This window comes from Mobula hypostoma, chromosome 20 (assembly GCF_963921235.1).
Source record: "Mobula hypostoma chromosome 20, sMobHyp1.1, whole genome shotgun sequence".
Lineage (NCBI taxonomy): Eukaryota > Metazoa > Chordata > Chondrichthyes > Myliobatiformes > Myliobatidae > Mobula > Mobula hypostoma.
In genome coordinates this window covers 62,739,327-62,760,134 of record NC_086116.1, presented here as the reverse complement: position 1 = coordinate 62,760,134, position 20,808 = coordinate 62,739,327, and the positions used below count along the sequence as shown (strand labels likewise).

At 40.9% G+C, this 20,808-nt stretch overlaps 1 protein-coding gene across 7 annotated transcripts in view; it reads left to right on the top strand.

The window, feature by feature from the left end:
* Positions 1–20,808, top strand: part of mkln1 (muskelin 1, intracellular mediator containing kelch motifs) — a 186,064-nt gene that overhangs the window by 83,426 nt on the left and 81,830 nt on the right. For all 7 annotated transcript variants that reach the window (XM_063073055.1, XM_063073058.1, XM_063073054.1 and 4 more), the window contains 2 exons: positions 18,042–18,254; positions 18,844–19,065. In XM_063073055.1, the coding sequence (XP_062929125.1) occupies positions 18,042–18,254; positions 18,844–19,065 (435 nt within the window). The remainder of the gene's footprint in view (positions 1–18,041; positions 18,255–18,843; positions 19,066–20,808) is intronic.

Below are 20,808 nucleotides of genomic sequence, written 5' to 3'. Positions count from 1 at the left end.
AGAGAAGCTAGATTCTGTTGAGAGTAGGAGACTAATTTGTTTATGTTCATTTATATAAAAAAAAATGCACTCTTTAAATGGAGATGTGTAGCGGGGTCATATCCTTGATCAGAAATTGGAGAAGGAAGTACATTAGAGCAGGTTTTTCTTTTTTTCTTGTCACTCAGATAACTGAGAGAATAATGACTACTGTGGGAATGGATGCAACCCAACAAAAAAAAGTACTGAACAGCAAGACAGACTTGAAATGGGTGCATGATGTATAATGAGGCATCCGAAAAGGACAAAATATTCTGAAGCTAAATAAGAAAGATTATAAATGTAGTTTTGAAAACTACAAATACCCGGCAGAAACTTCATAACTCTGCAGGAACAGTCCTAATTTGCACATGATTTGTCCACATTATTTTTTAATTGGCTCACCTGTAAAACACTCTCCCATCATTGCCGAGTATGGAGAAAGTAGCAGAATCAAAGTGCTATACTTCTGCTGAAATGATGCCCTTTATCCTTTCAGATAGGTATAAAAGGACAACGATACCACTTTAGTCAAAAGGTGATGTTTTATCCCTATCTTTTGGTCAATATTTAATTGTAAGCAAGCATAAGTAATATTTTTGTGGTCATTTCATATTTGCAGGTGCTTGTTAATGGGGCTATATTGTCATACTGACTACTCATTGGCTCTCATGAGATCAGAAGGATGATGTATAAGGGCAAGTTTTTTTTTCATTGACTTTTGTATATCATGTACTTGTGCCTTAAAGTTACGTTGTTGCTTCAAGAAGAGAGAGAGAATTTAATGCATAAATGCAAACAAACTTCATATGTTTGGCTATCTGTATTGTCTTTGGTGAATTTGGAATAAAATTTTGTTAACTTTCAAGTTGGAATAAACCAGGTTTATGTGTCTAAAGGTACAGGTTTTGTGGACACTGGTATAATTCTTGGGATGTTTGTACAATCTGATGCAGCTGGAGAGTTTAATATGCAGGTTGAGATGATGAATCATTGTAGAGAGCTTGCTGTGTGGCATCAATTTGAACTTTTGTATTTCCTGCATGTTCAAGGTCAAGTTTAATGTCATGGACATATAACTGCCATGCAGCAGCAGAACAGAACCTTACAATCATGGCAAACATGAGCTCACATAAGCTTAATATGAGTTATATAATATACAAGAAACAAGTTGGAAATGAGGGCTTTACAGATTGGTTTAACAACGTGATGGTAGTGGGGAAGTAGCTGTATTTGGATCTCAAGGTGTGGGCCTTCAGGCTTCTGTATATGCTGCTTAATGCGTGGCCAGGATGATGGGGATCCCTTATGATGGATATTGCCTTTCTGAGACATTGCCTCTAATTGGTGAGAGAGCTGCACTAATAATTGGTTGAGCCTATCAGTCGATGCAGCTTTCTGCATTCCCGTGCATCGGAATTTCCATACCAGACTTTGATGCAACCAGTCAGAATCCAACAGGAGTTGGTGGTTAGTATTTGTATCAGGATTCTGGCTGGTTTTTACATTCTTGATTCTCACTCCTTGCTAAACTAAAAACAAAAGAGCAGCCCAAATCAGATATCAGATAATAAATTAGAAATTATGTATTTTTTTAATAAAGTTTGGTCAGGGCACACTTGTTGGAAAAAGTTCATAAATGGTTTAATTACATCAGAAATGAGTGCATTTTTACAAGAGAAAATGAACTTTACCTTCCTTTCATATATGCTTTGAATGTGGGTGGCTCTTTGAGCTTCAGCTTCGACTTTTTTTTAAAGAATTGCAATTAAAGACTTTGAAATGGTAAAGCCGCTTTTGTACTTCTGCACGCCTCAAACTATCCAATAATGCCTAAATCTTTCAAAGCTGCCCTTTGAAAATATATTGAATAGCTCTATGGAAATCTGTTGGAACAGATTGTGTATTTATCATTCTTTGCTTTACTTTGTAGGTTAATTATTTCAAAAGATTAATTGCTTTGTTTCTTGAAGGAGTGAGTTTTTTGTGGAGAAAGGTGCTTACAGGATCCCTTGCATGAAGAAATTTAGGACGAACTATATGATCTTCCATCTTAATATTCTGACTAATGCCCCCTGCTGGAAAGAGGAGCCCTTTATTTCCAGTATTTTTCTTGGCAGCTGATTTGTTTAAAAACAGTGAAATTAGCCTGAGTGATGTTTTAGGAATTCTGAAGATGGAAGTTATTTTACCTTCCCTCCACCTTTATCTTCTAATTCTTCTGTCTTGAAAGTTTTATCTGGCTACTTGATCATTAGATTTCCATGTATTCCCATTCAACCACTGACATCATATTGTGACAAGCCACATATTTTCAGCGCACCTAACTAGTTGGGAAATGTGGCTGTTTTCAAACAACAGATCAACTGCTTTGCAATAAAAATTCAAAGCAAATTGATTCTCAAAGTACACATATATGCCACCATATACTATCCTGAGATACATTTTGTTGCAGGCATTTACAAAGAAATACAATTGAATCAATGAAAAACTACTCATGAAGACTGACAATGTGCAAAAGAAAACTAACTGCAAATACAGAAAAAAAAACTACCTCTACTAATACTGACAATAAATAATTGAAGCCCCTCCCCCCCACCAGTCTAGTATAGAAACTTGGCTCGTCAGCTGGCTCTGCTAATAGCCACTAGACTCAGCGGTGAGAAGGCCACCTTTCTTAAACAATATACACCTAGGGTCGGTATGATTTGGGTTCAACCAAACTGGGAAATGGGATGTTTCGATTTACAGAACCCTGATTTGAGCGAATGCTGTGGAAATACTGCCTATATACAATTATCTGTTACCATTTACTAATTTCAGCTTTATCAATCAGTTATTAAGAGGAAAAAAAATAAGTGTCCTTTTTATAATTAAACCAATCCAAATGTGCACATCGTTGGAGCTCATATTGTCCAAAAGCTGGGTATAACTGTTACTCATGGCTCTGAATTCTCATTACCAATCACCGGTAGAACTTCTTATTTTGGACTCCCTGGAGTTACGAAGCACTCCCTGCAATCGTGTCTTACTTTCCAGTTAAATCCTACAGCCATCTCTTCTGATCATCTTTCTGTATCTCTTGCCAAAAGGACCATGAACCCCCACCCAGAACCCTTCACAAATCTCTCTCTGCCAAGCTTCCACTAGAACCTTCTGCCAATTCCACTCTCCTAATCTGGCTGACACAACATTCCCAAGTTGAACATCATAGCCTCTTGTCTTTACCTGAAACCCAAACATGCCATCAGCAGGACACATTGCTACCACAGAAAGCTACTAGATGAAATATCATGGCATCTGTCTATCTTGAAAGAAAATGGGTGATGATGATCATCATCACAAGCCTGGGTAGAAGATATGGAGTTCGTGAGATGCCCAGTTGTCAAGATCCCCCTCTCGGCCTCACCAGTGTGGTCCAAAGGAAAGCTTATGAAGCAATAAGTTTGAAATCAGCTTGGCTGCAGGAGCTGCTGTAAGGATGTTCAATGTTGTCCAGCTGCCTTGGGAGCCAGAAAGGAGTTCACTTTCTGTGTGTTGCCAGTGAAGAGGCACTACATGAGGCTTGCTGTTGGAGAGGTTATGTACTGGCAGGGAGAGACTTACACATTCAGCTCCCCTTTTCGCAAGACTGCTTGCTAGCATTGGAAGCTGAAAGTGAGAGCAACAAGCACTACCCACTACACTACCACACTAGACGCATCACAACCATTATTTTGACACCATCCCACACCATTAGCAGTAAAAATCTTAACCAGGGCATTGCAAAATAAATACTGAAAGCACGAATTGTATAGTTCTTGAAAGTGTATCTGTAGGTTGTGTTCAGTGATCAGTTCATTGTTGAGGTGAGTGAAGTTGTCCACACCGGTTCAGGAGTCAGCTTGAGGGATAATAACTGTTCCCGAATCTGGTGGTGTGGGACCTGAGGCTCTTGTATCTCCTTCCCAATGGCAGCAGCAAGAAGAGGGCATGCCATGGATGGTAGGGGTCCTTCATGATCAATTGGCTGAAAACCACAGTGGCTGGTACCATTTATCTGCAAATATTGGGGGATATCTGGGTATTGCCATTTGACCTAAATGCGCCAACAGTTCAAAGCTGCGGATGTTAGGAAGAAAGTAGTTGTGTAACTTAAATGCTTGAGTTCAAACTATCGTAATTCCTCCAAGAAATGCAACTCCAAGAACAAAAGATAAGGAAAGCACTTTAATTTTTATCTTTGTAACTTGTTGAAGCACTTGTGAAGTCATGTTACAATTATTTATAGGAAATATAGTATCATGATTAGATTCATTGTCAGTTGATCACATTTATTAACCAAGATGCTTATGACTTTAAAGCCTAGCCAGAAAATGGTCTTGCTTTGATTAGAGTTGCTAACAGTGATCTTTCATACTTTGTCCATGACTGATTCAATTACAGTTAGCAAAAGTCAGCTTTATACAGATGATGTCTATCGCGGGCATTGTGTCCTAACTGTTTATGATTATCTTAAAATTACTCTTTGAAATATCCCAGGAATTGAACTTTGAGATTCTTCATTTAGGGTTGACATGGGGGTTTAAACTTGACGTTACGGTGGTTTCAACCACGAAGGCAACTAAGTCCTAAGTTTTTGAACGTCTTCAAAGAGAAATAAGTAAATTTGTGGCAGTATTAAATAAGAAAGTGAATGCTTTGTGAACAGGCCTTGATATAACAAGCAACATACATCAAAGTTGCTGGTGAACGCAGCAGGCCAAGCAGCATCTATAGGAAGAGGCGCAGTTGACGTTTCAGGCCGAGACCCTTCGTCAGGACTTGATATAACAAAGCAGCTTCTAATGTCCATATAATGTACATCTTGGCCTGTTGCTTCATTTTTGTGTTGTCTCAGGTACAGCACATCTAATTAGTTGAAATATTATTCATTTGTCATCTTCTGAAGCTCGGCTTGAATTGGTTCAGATTTTGGCAGTTGATTCTTATATGACAAAGCCACACAGATCCTTAGGCCAGTGAGCCCTTGAGTATCTGGGGATTTTGTGTTTCAGTTAGTAGTTTCCCAATAGAACAACCACACAAAAGCCTAATGCAATCATTAACATAGGGCAGACTGAGATATTGCCTATATCAATATTTCTAGATTATATTCTATTTCCAGAACATGCTGAAACCAATTGGAAATATCAGTATAATGTAGCTGGGAAGAAATGATTCTGGATCCCATTGTTAATTATGAACACATGAAGTTTTATGGCATTAGTTTAAACTCAGTGAAATCTCATACTGACCATCATCCACCATTGTTTTCCTTCAGCTGAGAAATTGTGCATTTCCTAGTTAAAAGCCATTTGCAAGTTGTTCTAAAGATAGCATGCTTACCTTGTACTGTGGGTGGAAAGCCTACGTGTCCCTTGTAGTAAAACACACAAAAATTGCTGGTGAACGCAGCAGGCCAGGCAGCATCTATAGGAAGAGGTACAGTTGACGTTTCGGGCAAAGACCCTTTGTCAGGACTAACTGAAAGAAGAGATAATAAGAGATTTGAGAGGGGGAGGGGGAGATCTGAAATGATAGGAGAAGACGGGGTGGGGAGAGAGAGGGATGGAGCTAAGAGCTGGAAAGTTGATTGGGAAAAGAGATATGAGAGGATCATGGGAAGGGAGGACTAGGAAGAAAGAAAGGGGGAAGGGGAAAGCCCAGAGGATAGTCAAGGAATATATATATATATAGAGATTGAGATTTTAATAAATAAATAAGTAACGGATGGGGTACAAGGGGGAGGTGGGGCATTAGCGGAGGTTTGAGAAGTCACTGTTCATGCCATCAGGTTAGAGGCTACCCAGACGGAATATAAGGTGTTGTTCCTCCAACCTGAGTGTGGCTTCATCTTGACAGTGGATAGACATATCAGAATGGGAATGGGATGTGGAATTAAAATGTGTGGCTGCTGGGAGATCTTGCTTCCTCTGGTGGACAGAGCATAGGTGTTCCGCGAAACAGTCTCCCAGCCTGCGTCGGGTCTCGCCAATATGTAGAAGGCCGCATTGGGAGCACCGGACGCAGTATATCACCCCAGCCGACTCCCGGGTGAAGTGTTGCTTCACCTGGAAGGACTGTCTGGGGCCCTGAATGGTGGTGAGGGAGGAAGTGTAAGGGCATGTGTAGCACTTGTTCTGCTTACAAGGATGAGTGCCGGGAGGGAGATCAGTGGGAAGGGATGGGGGGGACGAAACGAATGGACAAGGGAGTCGCGTAGGGAGCGATCCCTGCGGAAAGCGGGGAGGTGGGGGGAGGGAAAAATGTGCTTAGTGGTGGGACCCCGTTGGAGGTGGTGGAAGTTACGGAGAATTATATGTTGGACCCGGAGGCTGGTGGGGTGGTAGGTGAGGACATGGGGACCCCTATTCCTAGTGGGGTGGCGGGAGGATGGGGTGAGAGCAGATGTGCGTGAAATGGGAGAGATGCGTTTGAGAGCAGAGTTGATGGTGGAGGAAGGGAAGCCCCTTTCTTTAAAAAAGGAGGACATGTCCTTGGTCCTGGAATGAAAAGCCTCATCCTGAGAGCAGATGCGGCGGAGACGGAGGAATTGCGAGAAGGGGATGGCATTTTTGCAAGAGACAGGGTGAGAAGAGGAATAGCCCGGGTAGCTGTGAGAGTCCGTAGGCTTATAGTGGACATCAGTAGGTAAGCTGTCTCCAGAGATTGACAGGAAGATCAAGAAAGGGGAGGGAGGTGTCGGAAATGGACCAGGTAAACTTGAGGGCAGGGTGAAAGTTGGAGGCAAAGTTAATGAAGTCAACGAGCTCAGCATGCGTGCAGGAAGCAGCGCCAATGCAGTCGTCAGTGTAGCGAAGGAAAAGTGGGGGACAGATACTGGTATAGGCTTGGAACATGAATTGTTCCGCAAAGCCAACAAAAAGGCAGGCATAGCTGGGACCCATACGGGTGCCCATGGCCACATGTTTAGTTTGGAGGAAGTGGGAGGAGCCAAAGGAGAAATTATTAAGAGTAAGGACTAATTCCGCTAGACGGCGCAGAGTGGTGGTAGAGGGGAACTGGTTAGGTCTGGAATCTAAAAAGAAGTGGAGAGCTTTGAGACCTTCCTAGTGGGGGATGGAAGTATATAGGGACTGGATATCCATGGTGAAAATAAAGCGGTGGGGGCCAGGGAACTTAAAATCATCGAAAAAATTCAGAGCGTGAGAAGTGTCACGAACATTGGTAGGAAGGGATTGAACAAGGGGGGATAAAACAGTGTTGAGGTATGCAGAAATGAGTTCGGTGGGGCAGGAGCACGCTGAGACAATGGGTCTACCTGGACAGGCAGGTTTGCAGATCTTGGGTAGGAGGTAGAAACGGGAAGTGCGGTTGTGGGAACTATAAGATTGGTAGCAGTGGATGGGAGATCCCCTGAGCTGATAAAGTTGGTGATGGTGTGGGAGACAATGGCCTGGTGCTCCTCAGTGGGGTCATGATCAAGGGGTAAATAAGAGGAGGTATCCGTGACTTGTCGCTGTGCCTCGGCAAGGTAGAGGTCAGTACGCCAGATTACAACAATTTCCAATTTCCCCCGGGATCAATAAAGTATGACTATGACTATAACAGCATCCCTCTTATCGGTGGGTTTTATGGTAAGGTTAGGATTAGTGCGGAGGGAGTGGAGAGCAGAGCATTTGGAAGGAGTGAGGTTGGAATGGGGACAAGGTGTGGTGAAGTCGAGACGGTTGATGTCCCGTAGGCAGTTAGCAGTAAAGAGATCCAGAGCAGGCAGAAGGCCGGAGCAGGGTGTCCATGAAGAGGAGGAGGGTTGAAGACGGGAGAAGGGGTCATCAGTGGTGGTGGGAGAGTCCTTGCTGAAGAAATGGGCTTGAAGACGGAGCTGGCGGAAGAAGAGTTCAATGTCTTGGCGAATGCAGAACTCGCCGAGGTGTGGGCAAAGGGGGACAAAGTTGAGGCCCTTACTGAGGACAGAGCGCTCTGCCTCAGATGGTTGAAGGTCGGAGGGGATGGTAAAGACCCGGCACAGATGAGAAGTGGGAGCGGGGGGGGGAGGGGGAGGGAAGGAGGGAGGTTGGTGGTGTCAGTGGAGAGGGGAGGGTTGGGGTGAGAGGAAGAAGGAGCCTTCGAGGGCCCAGGAGTAGATGATGGAATATGAGGGAGACGGGGGGTTGCAGAGTGGTGGTGGGGGAAGGGGAGACGGGAATCACAATAGCAGCACGTGAAGACCCGGCCTGGAGTTCAAGGCTGGAATCTTGAGAGCTAGGATCAGAGGAGGGGGGCTGGGGGTGTCAGTGGAGTGGGGAGGGTTGGGGTCAGAGGAAGATGGAGTCTCTGAGGGCCCAGGAGCTGACGGTGGGATCTGAGGGAAACGGGGTTGCAGAGTTGTGGTGAGGGAAGGGGAGACAGGAGTCACAGTAGCAGCACAAAGATCCGGCCTGGAGTTCAAGGCTGGAGTTGCAGTTGGTGGTTGTGCAATCGCTTTGAAGGTGTCCATGGTCATTGCTGGAGTCTGGGTTTTGAATATGCCCTGGGGTGCTGCAGCCGGCGAGATCAATGGCAGGAGCGGCAATCTGAAGTTCATTCCTGCTTGTGTTGGGGCCAGCAGGCTCTGGATCTGCAGATGTAAGATCTTGCGATCCTTGCCTAACATGACAAAGTCAAAAAAACGGCGATTGCAGGCATGGATCCGACGGAGGATGAAATAATGGGCAGGTCCATTACATATGGCGAAGAAAGTGTCCCCAAGGTGTGGAAGGGTCTGGGATAGGGACGCCAAGTACCTCTTCATGGCGGAGAGGGTCGTCTTTAGAGCTTGATGGGAGAAACGACGGGAGGCAGAGTCAATAAAATGTGAGTACCTGGGTCCAAATTGAGAGGCTCGAAAACGAATCCTAAAGCCAACTGGCGTAAGTTGGCGGCGGAGACACGTTCCGACATGTTCTAAGAAAGGATATATGGCTGTAATCGTGAGTCTGAGTCAAAATGTGGTTGAACAGTTGAAGGGCCGAAGAAATTATAGATGGGGAGCAGTGAGAGATGGTTTCACTGCTTCGCAGTAGTGAATTTAAAAACGCAAACATGAGGAAATCTGCAGATGCTGGAATTTCAAGCAACAGTGGCGTCACCACGGGCCTGGCTGCTTCTGCAGGAAATTGCTATCAGACTAGTTCCTTGCAGTGAGGAATAAAATTGTTGCATTTCAGATTGTTATTCTCTGTTGTGGATGCATCTATCCATCATACTTGTAAAAGATATTGCAATGTAATAGAAATAACTAGTAATTAATGTAAGAATAGTAATTAATAGTCAAAATGGTCTCGATTGAGCCCCAGGGTCTTTTCCTGTGCTGCACCAGTCTATTGTTTGGAAAGACCCTGTCAGCTAAATCTTGTCTTTGTACTGCAGCAACTTAATTGTACTCCGTTCTGTTGCTAACCTCATGATTCAGAATATCCCACAATCTGCAGGACTATCAGATTCAGAGAGGAGCTTGTTTGCAAGTAAATATAAATTAACTTTGAACTTTGAAATGACCTCCCTGCTGTAGTTTTAACATGACACTACATGTATGATGATCACTTTAAGTCGCTGACTTTGATAGTTAAAGTAATCCCAAAGTAGACTCTGTCACATTCAGTCATGTGTAGTGGTAAGTAATTAAACTGTTGATGTTAAGCATCTATGGAAGTCCAGTCCTATTATCAGTAACAGAGTCCAACATGAAAAATTTGAAGCATTTACTTGATCTTTAGAGCCAGAAATCTTTCTCCATTGCCTTCTGAAGTGTCAGCTGTCCCAGAAGCAAATGCAGCCAATTCAGTTTGCTAAATTTTTATGTCAAACAGCCAAGTGCAGGAAGTACATAGTCCTCCAACAATATCCTAGCTGTCATTCTGCAGCTCGGGTTGCTCTGCTGCAGCACCAGAATCTATCCTTAAGTATGGAAAAATACATCGTATGCCCTGTCCAGATAAAGTTGGACAAACTCTCTGGCTAACATGCTATTCATCAGCGCTCAGTTACCACCAAAGAAATGGAAGGCATCATTTTATCATGATGCTTGCCAAGAGAATAGTTAAATGCACCGTCTGGGTGTGCCAGAATTCTCTTTTGTTCGTGGTCCATACACTGACAAAGGAGTTGAATTCCAGAGGTGAGTTAAAATCAATATTTAATTAAGCATGGCATCAGGAAATATCGTGGAAAAACTAAATTAGATTGTAGCCAAGGAGAAGCTTTCCCAGTGTAGGAATCTGCTTCTTTGCCGAGCTCGAAGATGACAGTGATTGTTGGAGGCTGCTTATCTTTGCTCCAACACGAAATTTTTCATAAATTATTCATAGAAGTTCACTTGACCAGATTATCGTTGAGTCTCTTATCTTACTATTTTGGGATATAACGGACCAGAAATATCTGGATTAAACGCAGACACCACTGGATGTGTATTCTGAGGTGAACGCCTCATTGATTTCCCCACAGCTTTTACTTTACGTACAAGGCTTGGTGTGATTGAATAATTTTCAATTGGCAGAATGAGTGCAACTTAAATAGTTGAGAGCCATGACACCATAAGGATAAAGCTCATCACCCAAAGAACTCATTTCTTCCACCACTGGTGCACTGTGGCTGTAGGTGTACTATCTTCAAAATGTGCTTCAGCAGTACATTCCAGCTCTCAGGCTTGCTATCTAGAATTAGTAAGATCTGGAAACGTTTATTAGGTTCTAAACTTCCATAGTATCTATTCTGCAGTACTTTGGTATAACTTCATTGTAAAGACTGCAATAATTGAAGGTAGTGACTCACTTCCATTTCTTCTAGGTAGTTAAGATGGCCAATAAGTGCCTATAATCCTGCAATTTTAATTTGTTTGAAGTCTCCTCTAAACTGAGTCACAGCACTTCATCTAAATTGTTCTGAGGCCATTTTTATTATAGCACTAAACTTTGCATTCTTTACCTTCTGAACTCTCAGTACTTTGATGGATTGTGAAGCCTTGTTTAAACTGCACTAAATTGATTTCTTTGCTCTTCATGACTACTTTGAAACCACAGTGGATTTGCCAGACGGTTAGAGATGGATGCAGTATATCCCTGGCTTATTTAAACAAAGCAAGGCAGTGAACTGAAGATAAATGAGACTACAGGTGCTGAAATCTGGAGCAATACCCACAGCACAGGAGGGTCTCAGCAGGTCAGGCAGCACCTTCCCAGAGAAATGAACAATCATCAGGGTCTTGAACCAGAGAAGTTAAGTTTACCTGCACCATCGCTGAACTGTTCCCACAACCTAATGACTCACTTTCAAGGACTCTTCATCGCATGTTCTCTATTTATTGCTTCACTATTTTTTTCCCTTCCTTTTTGTATTTGCACTTTTTTTTATTGTGCACATTGGTTGTTGTCCGTCCTGTCTGGTGCGGTCTTTCATTGATTCTATTCTGTTTCTTTGTATTTACTCAAGAAAATGAATCTTGAGATTGTACTTGGTGATATCTATGTAGTTTGATAATAAATTTAATTTGGAAATTTGAAAATATTGTCCATTCCATCAATGCTCTGACCTGCCAAGTTCCTCTAGTGTTCTGTATAAAGGTGGTGAATTATGGAGTTTCTGGTCTTTATTTTCTAATCTGTCCTGGCTATTGAAATGCCAGTGGATTGTGATTGTACAATTAAAGGTAGAGTGTGGAGGAGGGAAAAAGTAATCTCAATAATTCAAGGTCAATTAATTTACTTTTGTGCAAACTATTGGAACTGATTTTCAAGGGCATTATAAACCGTTTAGAAAGTCAAGATTATGGGCAATCCATAAGGAAGGTTGGGTCTGACTAATTAGATTGAAATACTTGAAGACTTAATAAGGAGAGATGGCAGTGTCGCACATAGCAGTCTGGTTAAAAAGTGCCAGTCCATGGTTTCCAGGAAAGTGGGAAAATTGACTCCAAAAGTGGATCAAAGAAAAGAACTAAAGAGCGATGATGATGAGTATTTTGAATCTGGATGTTTGTTCCCTTTGGGTTTCTACAGAGCTTGATAGTCAGTACCTTGCTCTTCAGAGTATTTATTAATTTAGAGTTACATGTAGGAATACGGAGGTTTGCAGATAATAGTAGGCACAGGTGCTGACAGAAAGCAAGCTTTGCAATGGATGGGAAGTTATCAATGGAGAGGTCCAACAGACAGAGAAGTAGCGATTGGGATTCAATTCCAAGTAGTGTGAGTGATGCATTTGGGAAGGTCCAACAAGGCAAGAAACTATATGTTAATGGATAGCTAATGAACAGTGTAGAGAAATGCAGAACTTGGGTTGCATGTTCACGGATCCTTTGAAGTAGCAGGATAGGTTGATAAGCTGGTTCAAGAGACATGAGATGCTTTCATTTATTAGTTGAGGCGTGGAATACAAGAGCAAAGAGGTTATGTTAAAACTGAGATGACTTCAATTAGACCACAGCTTGGTTACAGTGTGCAATATTGGTTAGCACATTACTGGAAACTTGTGGTAGCATTAGTGGTGGTAGAAAAGGTTTTATAGGACTGAAATTTTTGTTTTGGCTCTGAGGAAAGAACAAGTTGAGATTTTTGCTTTGGAAAAAGGGCAGACCGGGGAAAGAATTGACATCTGTAAAATTATGAAAGACCTGAACAGAGGAACGGAGAAAGATCCTGCTCTTAGTAGAGTAGCTTCAGAATACATGTTGCACCCCTTATTGGAAAACCTCCAAATTTTCAAAATTGTTTTGAGTGCTGATATAAGATCACAAATAGAAAATTCCATAAGGCACTGGGAAGATTCCCATGTTGTGCAGGTCTCTGCGCACCACAGATAGTTGAAAAGTAACGTCACATATGTAATGAACAGACGTTAATGAAAAATAGAAAAGCATTGCATAAAGCAGAAATTGAAGATCTCGATTTTGTGTTGAAAGAGTGGATTCATCAGTGACAGAGTGAATGTATGCAGCTTAATGGTATGCTGATAATGAAACAAACAAAGATCTATCATGACGAATGGAAAATTAAGGGTAATTGTGAATATTCAGACTAGTTGCAGAAACTTAAGAAAAGGCACGGCGTGAATCTTTTCAAAATTTTTGGTGATAAAGTGTCTACTGATCATGAAGCAGCAGAGAAATTCATTGAGTTTTCCGAGATCATCATCGATGAAAATCTAACACATTGAATGGTGGCATTAGTACATAGAGTTGCAAGAAAAAGTTTGTGAACCCTTTGCAATTACATGGCTTTCTGCATTAATTACTTACAAAATGTTGTCTGATCTTCATCTAAGTTACAATAATAGACAAACACAATTGACCTAAACTAATAACACAAACAATTGTACTACTTCTCATCAATACCGAGCACACCAATTAAACGATCAGTCTAGCTTTTTAAAAAAAGAATGTGAACCACCAGGGTAATACCTTCTACAAAAGCTATTTGGAGTCGGGTGTTCTAATGAATGAGATGAGATTGGAGCTGTGGTTTGTAGAGGTACCCTGCCCTTTTTTAAAAAAAAGACAAAATAAAATTCAATATTGTATTAAGACATTTTACAGAATGTCAAGGGTAGCAGTCTGTCACCGACTTTTTCTTGCAACTGTATGTGTGGTGAACAAGTGTAAGACAAAGATTCCACATAAATTCAGTGTCGGGAATGATGGCGATGCCAAGCAACCACTGACTGACTATCTGGGTGGTCGACATAGTGATAGCTCTTAAAAATATTATATAAACTTGCTTCAGTGTATATGTACAGTATAAGCTATGTATGTAATATAAATGGATTTAGAGTTTAGATTTGGGTCCCAACCCAAGGTATGTTGATGCAAATATTCCAAAATCCCCAAATAATCTGGTCACACGCATTTTGGATAAGGACTAATCAAAATGTAATTGGCAGAGGGCAAGAGGGGAAGTCAGGATTTTTTTTCCCACCAAGGATAACAGGAATCTGAGTGTTTTAAGAAAAGACATTTTTATTACATTTAAGTACTTGGTCTAAATAATTCCAGCATTTTGGCTTTTATTCTGTACATGTCTTTTTAGAGCCATGCAAGGCATACATTTCAAAAATTTATATTTTGTGCAAGCTTTGATATTTCTCCTTGAAATAAACTTCAGCCCCTCCTTTCTTGCTCTAACTTTTCATCTTTTTTTTCAGTCCTGACGAAGGGTCTCGACCCAAAATGTCAACTGTTTACTCTTTTCAATAGATGCTACCTGGCCTTCTGAGTTCCTCCAACATTTTGTATGTGTTGCTTAGATTTCCAGCATCTGCAGATTTTCTCATCTTCACCCTCCTTTGCACATTACTTAGTTGAACCAGCTCTTGCAGCTATTATAGCCAGTTTTCTTTTTGAATAAGTCTCTATTGGCTTTGTGCAACATGATGGAGCAAGATTTGCTCATTCCTCCTTGCAAAATTACTTAAGTTGTGCCACGTTAGTTGGGGAGCAAAGCAAAGGGGAATGAATACTTTTGCACTGCAGACATTTCAGATTTTGAATTTTTACTTTTTCATACTTTGTAATTGTCCCTGTTTGGTGGGGGGGGGGCTCTACTGTGGAAAAAAATAAAAATTCACAAATAAGAATTCTCAGTTAAATTGATCAAAATCCCTGGCTATAATGCAAATTAATGTGAACAAAGGTAATACTTTTACAAGTCACTGTATCTCTTGAAATAAAGACAGGTTTTGAAATTAACAGTAGCCTTCCTTTTCCCTTTGTATTCACCAAACTGTTAGTTAAACAAGTGAATTCTTGATAGGTTCTCAAGTACCTCAACTGAAATTGTACTGGAATAATTGAGTTAATTGACATGTTTGCAGTATCTGTATTTAAAAAGCATTCTAAAGCAGTTGAATTTATTCTTCCACGGCACTGTTCTATGGTCCTTTCATAATGCTTGCTGATATTTAACCTTTCAGCTGGAGCAGTCTCTAAAGACTATATATCTATCAGTGCAGCTCTTGCTCAATTTCACTGAAATCTGTGAAACTGCACCTTGGAATGAGGACACTAAAGCAAAGTTGCCGACTGCAATGCTGGCAAATATAATGAGTCGAACTCTTGCATGATCTTGGATGTTGTCAGAAAAGACCAATGGCTTTACCTTAAACTTCATGTTCAAAATGACTTGCTACTGGAATTTGGAAACTTCCTTCATTTTATATCCTGAGACTGTAGCGGAACAGGGTAGTTTGATAGCTTTTGGGGGAAGTGCTTATTAAATTTTGTCATGTTATTGCGGACAACTGGTGTCAAATAAGGTATAGTGGATTCAGGTTAATTGGGCCATTGGTTTATCAGAGCAACCACTTATTTGGGACAATTCTTAAAGAACAGAATCTAATTGAGAAAATAGCCATGATTCCCTTTGTTTATTTGCAATACTATGACACTTAATTGGGACAGGAGACTGTTGCCTGACAGTTTCTAACAAAGGTCAGTGGCGTGTGTTTGTGTGGCTGTGAGACACTACGTTGTGCTTAAAGTGAACGGTTTTTAAATATTGTCAGTTGCGTGTTCTTATGTTCAAAAAGCAGTGATTTTTTTCACTGATAGTTGGTGAGAAATAAGCAGTAAGACAATTTGGAACTGTTTTGCTCACTGTGGTTTCAAGCATTCTGGCTTGGAAATGCCAGAAACTGCTGAGAGTGTAAATGAAACTATTTCACTACTTCTCGGTAGAAACTACAAAGGAATTGAAGTATTTACAATCATCTTGAATGTTTCCTTTGGTGCCCACCAGACACTCAGCTCTCACCTGTGGCTCCAAGTAGCTGTTTGCATGTGACACCAGCTGCGCTGTGGTACACCACTCCGACAGGTGGGCTAAACCAGATGAGGGTAGCTAATGGGCTTCATACCCCAGTGAGATGGGGATATGCCTGTCCTAGTGTGCGAAGTCAGCTCTGGTGGTCTGGGCAGATGGGATCTACAGTGAGATCCAACGACCAGGAAGGCAGTACTGCAATGCTCTGTGGAGAGCAAAAGACGTGACAAGGCACAGAAGAAATCATGGTCATCCATTGCATCCAGGGAAGATCCCAGTTGTGACATATACTTGTACTACTGGACATGGACATCTGAGGTTGAGAGAGTGGAACTGGCCCAGTGTGATATTTTTCCACTTTAAAAACTCACTCTCACAGGTTTCCAGTCATCTTTGGATATGATGGACAACCACCAGTAGAACTGGCAATCTTTTAATTTGTTCTGTATTTCATTTAAATGGTACTCCTTTAAATGGTATTTTGTCTATTTTTTTTTGATACCTTTTTAACCATTACTATGAAACTTCGGCTAATTGGGGCAGCCACTTAATTGAGCCAAAATGCACTGGTCCTCATGTCCCAATGAACTGGAATTCAGTGTATTTGATTGTATTCAGCAGTTACACTATCATCATTTATAACCTGGAAGGAGGTTATTTGAATGAACTTGTAAATTCATTCGAGCTCCAGGAAAGAACAAACCAGCTTGTCCCTCTCCCCATAACCTAACAATTCACCAGAATTTAAGTTATGTAGATTCTGGTCAAGTTCTTGTCCAGCTGCTTTTTGATGCCTACATTTGAATTTGTTCAAGGACATTCTGAGTCCTCACCATTTGTCGTGTAAAATAAATGTTTCTCATTTCATTTTGTTTTATTTTGCTAACTGGCTTTATTCTGCCTTCTGCTATTTGAGAACAGGTTTACTTTGTCCCTTGTTTTAATCCTTCATGATATTAATAATTTCTATCAGGTGTCCTGTTGGTGTATTCCGTGAATGATCGGTTCAGCCTTTCTAGTGCAGATAATTAAAAGCTCTTGCTTCTGGAATCATTCTAATGAGCTAAATCTCCGAGGCAGTCTGTTGTGGCCTTCACATCTGTCCTCCTGTCTGGTGCCCAGAACTGGACACAATAATCTCAGATGTGGCTGAATAACCTTATTGCTTTTGTGCCCAATGCTACTAATTATCAAGTGTGGGATTAATGTGCTTTTATCTACTACGTCTATCTATCTTTTCTTGTTCAGTGATTTATGCTTGTAGCTTCCAATCTCCTCTTCCCCGTATTACTGTTTGAATTATGCTCTCTAATCTATTGTCTCACCCGATCCTTCTCATTGAAAGTAACATTAGCTAATTTTACTTTAAATTTAATTTGGTTATTCTATTAGCCTGTCTGTATTCTCTTGAAGTCTATCAATAACTTTCTTACTCTTCATCAGGTTAATTGTAATTTCTATCTGGGTTTAAGAATTATTGAACATAAGAATTTGTCTGATATTCTTTGTCACAAAACCGATTTCTGAACACCCACTCTTCCAAAACTAGCACTACCACTGCAATCATTTCTGCATTTTATCAAAGGGATTGCATATTGACAAGACCAGTACTAATGTTTGGCAACAATTCATGGTTATTTTTTTCTCTATAAATTAGATTGTTCTAATTGTCCTAAATTATTTTAAGCTCTTTGAAAGGAAAAGATAATGCACACTGCTTTTTCACATTGGCATGGTCCTGGGATAATCTAAGCTGGATCTATGCAGTTCTTGTTACTGAGGAGGCACTTAGAGAAGCACCTGAAGAGGCAGGGAATTGGGGGGTGTTGACCACATGTGGGCAGATAGGAAGTTTAAATTGGCTAGTATGGACATGGTGGGCCAAAGGGCCTGTTTCTCTATTGAATGTTCTAAAAAGTGGTTACTTTGTCCTTAAAAAGGTGGGAAATGAAAGGTATTCCTTCTATCAAGATATAATCTGTTATTGCAAATGTTCTGTGGATAAGTGTATGAAGTATCAGAATTTTTTCAGAAGAGGTATTTTGTGATTAATTACCAGATGCAGTAGATTCTGCTGAATATTTCATTGTATTGAGCTAGCTCCAAACAAATTTTCAAACTATGAATTGAAATACAAGCCACCATTTAGCAGATAGACAAAATGTTAACTTGTGCACCCTTGGTCAAGTTTGTGGCTGAACTGCATTTTGTAGATACGGACTTTTAACCTCACCCCGTCATCTTTTCTAGAGTGGTCCAAGTGCTCGATCTTGTCACAAGATGTGCATTGACACAACTCGGAGACAAATATACACACTGGGCCGTTACTTGGATTCTTCAGTGAGAAATAGCAAGTCTCTGAAGAGTGACTTCTATCGCTATGATATAGACACCAATAAGTGGTCATTGTTAAGTGAAGATACGGCAACTGATGGTGGACCAAAGTTGGTGTTTGATCATCAGGTATGATGCTCTGGAAACTCCAGTCATAAGTAACTGTTAGCCTCTTCCCATTCCTGTTGAGTATTTGTTCAGAGGTCTTTTTTCTAAATTTTCATTAACTTGCAAAAGAATAGTCATATCAGAGGAAGGTTTTTTTTTTAAAAGAGCTGTGGGTGTGTAGAACGCATTGCCGGGGTGGTGGTAGATGGTAGATACATTCTGAACAATTAAGAGTCTCTTTGATAGCCCTTCATTTTTCTTTCATTCATGTGCCTATGTGGCAAGGAGGAGTTAGATTGATCTTGGATTATATTAAAAGGTCGGCACAACATCATGGGCCAAAGGACCTGTTACTGTGCTGTAATGTTCTATATTTATGACATTGATGATGAGCAATATTTTCCATTCCTAACCGAGCATTTGTAGTTATTATACAATAAAATGGCACATTTAATTTCTTCCATCCTTTTTTAAAGCCTCGGATTGATCATGGGTTACTATTCTTACTAGGGCAGATTAAGATAATGTACAGTTGCTTTTATTTTAACTCACTGTTGATTTTATTTTTCTTGCAATATATTTAACACAAAAATAAATTTCTTTCTCCTAGATGTGTATGGATTCTGAAAAGCACATGATTTACACATTTGGTGGAAGAATATTGACTTGCAATGGAAATGTTGATGACACTCGAGCTAATGAGCCACAGTTCAGTGGACTTTTTGCTTACCATTGTCTGTCTAACACCTGGAAGCTACTTCGGGAAGATTCTTGCAATGCTGGACCAGAAGATGTGCAGTCTCGAATTGGACACTGCATGCTCTTCCATACTGTAAGTATTTGAATGTTCTGTTAAGCTTGTGCAGTTTGTTATTCTTTTCACTTGGATATAGGATACCTATTTTGAGGGTCTTCACCTGAGTACATAATCTGTAATATTTAAAGTTGTCATAATATCTCAGACTTGGTTCACAGTCACTTATTCTTTTTCGTAATTTCTGTTGCACGGATAATTGCCGCGGTAGTATTACTGACTGTGAAACCCCTTTTGAACAATTATTTGACCCTGCAGGCCATGTGAGTGCCAATGGTGCTATCCTTAACACCAAATGTTAGCATTACTGAATTATTGGCCAAATGGCACTAAGAATATAAGGAGCTTTGCACTGTTTTTCCTTTTGTTTGTATATTATTTTGATAAGTGTATTTTTGACATTAAAAGAAACACACTGCTGTTCTTGACAAACTGGAGTTAGTGATGTGAGGGGTACTTGTTATGCAGTCAATTGAATGTAACTTCAGCTTCATTAAATTCACCATTTCTGTCCAGCTGCTTTGGGCAGCTATCTAATGCTGCAGTCTGCTGAACTTGTTCCCGAGTGCAGCAAAGTACCCCTGCCTTCAGGTTCCATCTTAAACTTGGATATATTTTGCCACTTTATTGCTTAGCCAAAAGTTTGGAATTCCTGACTTCCAGCCACTGGATTAGCTCAAGGATTTCTTTCTTTAAGGTCTTGCTGCCATCTTATGGCAGCTGGGGTTAAGTGCAACAGCTGGCAGCATTTTTTAAAATGCATTTTTAATTAAAATATTGAAATGACAGGAAGCATGGAGGGAAAAATGAGGTTTTGACATGTAAGTACAGTAAATTAAGGATTGGGTGGGGGCAATATTTGAGGTACAGATGTGCCATTAGACAAAAATCTTTCTTGTCTAAAACAAGTTAAAGATGGTGCTACTGAAGACAAGCAACAGCTTACTAGTAGTTCAAAAGACAAGAAGTTTGACTAATAACATCATTAATAACACCTTTTCTGAAATAAATTGTGGTAAACTATCACCGCAAGCAGTGAAGAGGCAAATAAAGGCGAAGCTGATTGGAGGGATGAGACGTGTTGGTGCATTGCAGAGCCAAATGTGTTCGAAACGGGGTTACAGATAGAGTTGGAGTGATTGAGTCGGAGAGGAGTTTCAGTGCCTGTCCAACTAACCTGGGTGCAAGGTTGGATTGCTCTAAGGGCCGAGCTGATTTGGAGAGGGCAAGGACGGCTTTGGGCTGGGCGGCGAGGTCTGGGCTCAGAGCATATTGCTGCGGCGGGGCCCCAGTCCTAATGCAAGGCACGACCCGCTGTTGGGACAATTCCACTCACTTTCCCACAATGTTCACTCTTCTCTGAGGCTCAGGCTGAGAGACTGCCCTGGCTGCCATGCTTCGTGTCTGCGAGCTTTGCGGCAATTTGCCCTACTGATATGATGGAATGAGGCTGAGGCTTGAGCCTACTCTGGGCTGCTCCGGGGATTCCGATCTCAGGAACAAACTTGGTTTGGAAAATCGCTGTTCACTTCTATTGTTTGCATGATTTGTGTTTTTTTTTCTCTTTGTGCATTAGGTGTTGGTCTTTTTTCACTGGGTTATTTCAGGTTTCTTGTTTTGTGGCTGTCTGTAAGCTGACAAATCTCAAGGTTGTATAATTTATACATTGATAATAAATGTATTTTGAATCTTTGATTTGTATTGTTTTGGGCCAGTAAACCCTGCAAAGGCTAAGTAAATGAAGACACTAATCAAGTAGAT